This window comes from Zingiber officinale, chromosome 8B (assembly GCF_018446385.1).
Source record: "Zingiber officinale cultivar Zhangliang chromosome 8B, Zo_v1.1, whole genome shotgun sequence".
Taxonomy (NCBI): Eukaryota; Viridiplantae; Streptophyta; class Magnoliopsida; order Zingiberales; family Zingiberaceae; genus Zingiber; species Zingiber officinale.
In genome coordinates, this window is record NC_056001.1 from 113,375,102 (window position 1) to 113,382,742 (window position 7,641).

Consider the following 7,641-nt stretch of genomic DNA (forward strand, 5'->3'; position numbering starts at 1 on the left):
TGTGTGTTTCAGATGATAAGTTGTCTTCTGCACGGATTGTGTACGTCAAAAGTCTCTCTACACTGCCTCTCTTCCTCTTCCTCTTCCTCTCCCTCTTCGACTAGTGGCAATCCCTCCCTGCGACCTCCACCATGTGCACTAGGTGCTTTCATTCCCTCACATTTGTTTTGTGTTTCATTCAATCACCCCTCAGCGTCCATGCTATAGATAGGTGAATGGTCCAATGGCACTTATAGCTTGGTTTCAACCAGTAATCTGCCAAATGGCGTATTATATTTGGCATATCATACACATCAATCACACTTTATCTGTTACAACTTATAGCACAATAAGAACTATTTAGCTTTACAAGCAAATTAAGTGACTTAATATATCCTATTTATATAAATATTGCCAATTACCAACAAACTGTATGTTTGCATTTATGGCCTGGTGTTGGTCATTCCTGTCGTACTCCTGTGCTTGATTGAGCATCATCTCCAACCTGGCGTCCGCGTGTATTGGGCTGGTCTGCAGTTGTGAGTTCACGTTTTCCATTAGTCGATATTTTGCTAACTCCTTCATTGATCGGTATTTTTCTACCTCCTTGAAGACATTTGAAATGTAGCAGTTTTTGTGATCGACCACCACCTCCTTGCAGAGCTTGTTGAAGAGATTGACAATCAGCTGGTTAGGTGCTTGGAAGTCGTGGGGTCGAAGGTCACCAGTTGCACTCGGGAATAAAATCCTGGTCTGTTGTGCCAAAAATTCCTTCGACCCCCAGTCACCTATCCTGCCCAGTATTAATCGTGATTTATTTTCTCTGGAATATTGTGAGGCCGGGGCCAGAGAACCGTTAGGGTGACGATTCCACCTTTTATCATTGTTGAAGAGATTGACAACTTCGTTTGTATTGCTAAACCCGTTGATGATGATCTCTTTCTGCTGGAGTCGGTCGACGTCATTAACAGTGCAAGTGATGCAAGATAAGACCCAGGCATAGGTCGAAATGTCATAGCAATTAGTGCTCTTTTGACACTGCTCCAATGCAATGAGGTTCCTAAAGAGGATATCGGTATCGTCATCAATCCTGATCTGGGGGATCTCTAAAACCCCTTCATTGAATGTGATATCTAAGAAGGACATTGCCTTTTGCTTCCTCTTGAGCTCTATTCCAGTCGCCTCCAATTGAGTCGCAGTTTGTACCCGTCCCATCCTCGGGCCCTTGAGTACAGTTGATCGAGCAAAAACAACATTGCTACTTCTGTCTGATGGCACAATACATAAATAAAAAAGATGGAGAATGTGATGAATTGTCTTAGTGTCCTTGGGTACTTCTGGCACCTTATCATTAATTACAAAGCCACTGAAGAATTGGACCACCCATTCCTTTAGACTCCCACGCATGTTAGGGAATGCGGAGCCGAACAAAGCCTCGAGCAAAAAGAAGGGCAGTTGATTCTCTAATAGCAACATGTCTCGTGCCACTATTCTCCATGATCCTTGCCTGTTCAGAAAGCTGGGAATTTCTATTTCTTTCAATCCGCTTTCGTCCTTCTTCCAAAACCATAAGATCATAATGACAAACACACAGTCCAACAGCATCATCTCGATGAACTCTTTTTCACACATGTCGATTGGCTGCTCTGAGTAAGTATTTCGCGCTTTGGTTTCTTCTTCCTTGACAAGTGTGAGATAGTTCCTTAAACTTTTTTCATAACCCTTTTCCAACAATTTGTTGATCAAGAGCCGCTTGAGCTGATTAGTGTCTTGAAGGTGAGGTTGATGACAGTGGTAAGGTCCGAGCGAAACGATCATTGGCTCATAGGCTTCAGGCTGAACACTTCGCAAATTTTTCGAGACTTTAAAGATGGTTGAATTTTGATACCTCACATGCCTTTGTGCTTCATAGCTTGACTTATTTTCCAATTCTCTTGCCCATTCATCTATGTTGATTGTAGAAGTACTATCTTTATTCTCCATTATCTGTAGCAAACAAAAATTATGCAATTAGAATAGTTAAATGTGCAATGATATTCATTTGATATTAATTTGAAGCCTACAGAGTTATTTGAGTACTTTTGACGAGAACGGGTTGATGAAGATATACTTTGGAAAATATATCTTTTAATATATTCTAAAGTATATATGATGTACTTTTCTAATAGTAAAGGACAATTCGTTCCACGAAAATCTAATATTCATTAATGATAATTATTATAACTTTCTTTGCAAACAATATTCCTGAGAGAATCATCATTTTATGTGAAAATAGTAAGAAGAGAATGCATACACTTTGAAGGATTAAGAAGACATACAACTCAAGTGATTCCCCAGCCGATTATATTCACATCTTCATCCCATTGGAGAACATCGGATGACCATACATTTGCTTTCTTCCATAAGCTAGGTAGCTCCGGCCCTTCCTCAATTATATATAGATTAGTGGGGCATGAATCGTTGTCATATTAATAAACAATACACGTATTATTAATTAATAAAAAAGATAATTTTATTAAATTATTAATTAAAAAAATTAATGGACAATGTAAAATTATCAAAATAATTGAATCACACGTTATATTAAATGTTTTAAAAATAAAATAAAATAGTTATTGTAAGCATGCTAGCTCATGGCATGCACGTGATCATGAACCATGCTTGTTTAATATTGTCAACTCTAATTAAAATAAATTAAACACGTCACGTAATTTTGAATAAAAATATTTTAAAGTTTAAAATCGAATAAAAAATACTTTTTGTCCAAGTGATATAAAATAATCAATATCTGCTTACCTTGAAAAATTGAAGTAGATATTTTCTTTTGTTGGAAGTTACAATTTACCTTCTTATTATATCTAGCTGGAATGCCGTCGAAGGGAAAGAATTGGCTTTAACTAATTAACATCGTGACATCATTCCTTGTACGTTTTAATTATTCGCCCCCACGGGCGGGATCAACTGGTTATGACATGGATTCTTGCAGCATGAGTCGAGAGGTCGAGGGTCTGCGACAGCAAATGCGATAACATCAATATCTGTCCGTGCTAAACACCTGAGACCACCATGTCATAGCTGGGCCCGTATTCACCGTGATTTACTCCCTCTCATACTTATGGGGCCGGGTTGAGGGGGCCACTGGGTTGACGGTTCCAACCTTTTTGCAGCTTGTACGTTTTAATTAGCTCAATTGCTTCAACCGCTTTGCTTTTGACTGACTCAAATTCCTTTAAAGTATCAAAACCCAATTAAACTAAAGCAATTACACATAATTTATCATGCAACTTCATTAATGACTTTTTGTTCTTATACATCATGGTTGACTTAGGAAATGTTTAGGGTTCTTTAAGATGTATATCACTTTTGATTCTTATACACGATACATTTATCTATAAAACAAATGCAATGGAAACAAAATTACAAATCTTGATCATCAGTTATAATAGGAGACGATAAGGAAAACTATCCATCCATCGATCATCGATTGTCTCTCATCTCTCTGGAGACTGGAGGATCAATCCCATGAAGAGGATAGATCTCTGGGCAGTTTCCCTAATATTTAAGTAGATGCAAAGCAATTGGGTGAAAAGAGTTGACTTTGAGCATTATCTATTCCTAGATATTGTTAATAAGTCAAAGATATTGGTTTTTAATAAAAGATGACGGGATAAAACTGGTGTAAGCAAATCTGACATTAACAATGACTACTGGTAGATATTTAGATTTTTGTTTTTTAAGAGCAGATTTGGTGCTAAATAAAATTATTATCATACGACCTTATAATCACTAGTTCAAATCGCAATTCAAGATTTACATATATGATAGGATTGGTTTAAATTTGTTATCAGATAGATATAGGATATTAGCTGAATTTAAATACTCAGAATTAAATTCAACTTACAATTAAGATAACTTAAGTTGATAATCTTAGACTGCTAATAAGGGTTGATTTTTACCAATTGATAAAGGTAATCTGTACAATGTTGACAGAGCGGGCTGATCGGCCGAGCAGCAGAGCAGCACGAGCGGGTGCAGTGGATCAAAAAGGCCGACAGAGCAGCACGATCGGGCGACAGAAAGGCCGACCAGGCGGACAAAGAGAGGCCGATCGAGGAAAGTAGTCGTCCGATCAGAGAGACAGAGAGCCGACTGTGCAAGTAGACAGGCCTAGCAACAGGCCAGTCGGATAAACAGGTCTGGCGAGAGGCAGACTGGGCTGGCAGACAAGTCTGGCGAGAGGCAGATCGGGCGGACAAAGACTGGCAGGGCGAATGGAGAGGCCGACTGGGAGAACTGACCGAGGCCTGTGACTGATACAATTTCCTTGAAGCATATTCGCCCCACCTTCGGCTGTTCTTAGAAAGATACAATAATTGATCGTGGTTCACCGATTGCTATTACAGGCACTCCGCCAAGCAGGAGTTGCACGATAGAGGAGGAGGGCTTCTGCTACTTTCTCTGTGTGTATTCTGCCTATGATCGCAGCCTCCTTATATAGGAGCTCAGATCAATAGGAATGTTAATAGTCCATTAATGATCATTACTCGCCGACCGCTTCACTCATTATCACTCGATAGTGATAAAATATTAGTTGTTCCCCTTGGGTAAATTTTGCCCTGACCAGTCCAGTATTCGGCGTACACAGGTCGTGCACGCATAAGAGTCAACATAGTTTAGTGTAATTCGAGCCCTAGATTTGCACCTCCCTCTGCGCACTCACACATGAAAGAAAATTTTTTTTCATGTATTTGTTCACATCCTCAATATATGTGAATCAATATAAACCAACAATCATACCATAAAACTCTCAATATAGGACTAAAGTCTCATTCATAATGGAACATTTTTCCTCTCCCATCAATTCTCCATTAATATCTATTCAACACCAACTTCATCTCTACTAAACTTTCAATTCTCCTAGAGGCTTGACTACATGTCTGAAGACTTGGGTTTTGGGGGGGGGGGGGGGGCTCACTCAAAGTAGGTATCAAGAGTTGAAACATTCATAGAAGTACAATTCCGATAAACATAAGTAGTGCATGCGAAACAAGTTTGAGGATTTGAATACAAGTAGTTTGGTCATGTTAGCATGTTATATTCCATTTGTATAAACGTCAGGTTGTTTACTTTGATGTTTATCAAGGGCAATTTTTAGCTTGACGAAGATTATGATGGGGAGAATTCACTGAAAGGGGATTATATTATTGGATATAATTATCCCTATTAGATGAATTTATTTATAAGTTACATATGTGAATACAATTTGAATCTTTTAAAATGATCTAATTTAGGTTTATTGGGTTCGATTATTAGATGTAGATCATATATATGTAGAACATTTAGTCTCACATCTATTATCATCTATATACTGATAATAGATGTTCAGTATATATATGGACTTATAGTCCCACATCTATTATTATTTATGGACTGATAATAAATGTCCACTATATATAGGATTGGTCCCCAAGGACTTAGAGTATCATCTTGACATAGCTTTTGGTTCCCTATTGACCTAAAGATTTTCGGCGAGTCATCCCCTAAGTATCTTGGAATACCTGCCTTTTCTTTCCGCTCCTTTTCTTTCCGTTGCTTTTTCCACAGGACCTTCTGAACTATGCTAAAGGATAAAGATATGACTCTTCAATCAGGTTCTTTGTTATTATGTTTATATATTATCTTTTTTCTTATATCATGTTCTCGATGAAACTAAGATCCATGTTCATATGTTCTTGTTTTTCCTATTTAAATTCTTATTTCGATTGTTTAGAATTCATGCGGCTTAGGTTTTACGAGACCCAACAATTGGTATCAGAGCCATAGATTTTTATTTCATCGTTTTCATTGGCAATAAAGTTTAAGTTTTTCGTCGAGATATAGAGAATTATAAATTTGAAAAATGAACGGGTATTATATATTGCGATCTATTATATTAAAAATAAAAATAAAACATTAACAACAAATGTAAAATTAAATAAATAGTAAAATTTAATATTTTTTATAACAAGAGCAGGAATCAACATGTTAATAGGCCATTCTTTTTCTTTTTTTTTTTTAAAAAAAAACGATATTTAATGTTTATTTTTATGTATAAATAATGTCTTAGAGATAAATATGAAACATATAGAAATATAAGGGATCGAGAAAATAAAAGAAAACTTTAAAAATGGATACGATTTCCCAATTATTTTTCCATCAATATTTTATAAAAAGAAACTCTGTTATAAACCATCATAAATATTTTTTAAAAAAAATACAGAATATTTTAGAAAAAAAATTTGATAAACTAAAATTTAGTTTACTATATTTCTTTTTATCTGTCTAGAATACAGAAAATCAGAATACTTAATACCTATTCTATTATTTAAAATTTTGATGAATATAAATTAAAATTTTAATTTAATTAACTTTTATGAGGTTTTGTTAAACGAACTGTAAAATAACTAAAGATTGCACTTTTAAAAAAATAATCTTAATTACTATGCATCAACTAATTACAATTTAAAAATGAATATGTATAAATTCAGAGAAAAATTAAATTTGCAATGATGTTCATTAATTGATATTAATTTGAAGCCTACAAAGTTATTTGAGTAAGTATGGGTTGATGAAGGAGTACGAAAGTCTAATATTCATTAATAATAATTATTAATTATAACTTTCTTTGCAAACAATATTCCTAAGAGAATAGGATATCTTAGTCATCATTTTGTGTGAAAAAAGTAATTAAGAAGCTAAGAGAATGCATAGACTTTGAAGGATTAAGAAGACATACAACTCAAGTGATTGCCCGGCCGATGATATTCACATCTTCATCCTATCGGAGAAGCATCTGATAGCCATGCATTTGCTTTCCCCTTGTATATAGATTAGGAGCTACATATGTGGGGCATGAATCGATGCCACATTAAATGATCCACTTGTTATTAATAAATAATAATAATAATTTGATTAAATTATTAATTAAAAAATAATGGATAATATAAAATTATCAAAATAATTGAATCACACGTTATATTAAATGTTTTAAAAATAAAATAAAATAGTTATTGTGAGCATGCTAGCTAATGTCATGTACGTGATCATGAACCATGCTTGTTTATTATTGTCAACTCTAATTAAAATTAATTAAATAAGATATTTTTTATATTAGAGGGAATTATTGAAGTTTTAAAAGGAAAGATCTTTGAAACTACATACGAGACAAAGTCCTAAATTTACAAGTTTATCTCAAAGTTATTGTACCTCATGATAGTTTGAATCGCAAAAATAACTTGTTACAATACAGTATAAGATTGTGTGTATAATAAATTAAATATGATTTATTCATTTTCTGGGATTCTATATGGGTAGAAACTTTCTACGCCCTTTATCTCTGACTATTTTTAAAGCTTTGTCACTTGTGTAGGTCTCCATTTTCCTTGGTGCACAGATTGCCGCATGTAATTTTTCTCTCGATATTGTTCATATTGTTACTATGTGAGTTGTTGTTTTTTTCCTTTTTCCTGATTTGATTGTGCACCCAAGTGCGAGGCTTGGGGTGAGAAACACACTCAGAGTTCAAATTTTAAGATTTACATATATGATAATGATACAGGGTGTTAAATGCGGATCCCAAGCTGACATGGAAAGATAAAGTTAGGGTGAGATTGTAGTTCAAGT

At 35.0% G+C, this 7,641-nt stretch overlaps 1 protein-coding gene across 4 annotated transcripts; it reads right to left on the minus strand.

The window, feature by feature from the left end:
• Window positions 1-261: 261 nt before the first annotated feature.
• Window positions 262-6,868, minus strand: LOC122014390 (UPF0481 protein At3g47200-like). 4 transcript variants are annotated; one of them, XM_042570615.1, is made up of 4 exons: window positions 6,755-6,868; window positions 2,825-3,206; window positions 2,298-2,401; window positions 262-1,965 (listed from the first exon to the last, which is right to left on the minus strand). In XM_042570615.1, the coding sequence occupies exon 4, from the start codon at window positions 1,960-1,962 to the stop codon at window positions 376-378; it is 1,587 nt and encodes a 528-aa protein (XP_042426549.1). In that variant the 5' UTR covers window positions 1,963-1,965; window positions 2,298-2,401; window positions 2,825-3,206; window positions 6,755-6,868; the 3' UTR covers window positions 262-375. The 4 variants fall into 4 exon arrangements, with proteins under 4 accessions (XP_042426549.1, XP_042426550.1, XP_042426548.1 ...); XM_042570616.1 differs by having other exon boundaries at window positions 2,273-2,401; XM_042570614.1 differs by lacking the exon at window positions 2,825-3,206 and having other exon boundaries at window positions 6,755-6,854.
• Between the last annotated feature and the right edge of the window lie 773 nt (window positions 6,869-7,641).

Coding starts and splice junctions, on each gene's coding strand:
- LOC122014390 (XM_042570615.1), bottom strand. CDS start 1,962: ATGGAGAATAAAGATAGTACTTCTACAATCAACATAGATGAATGGGCA.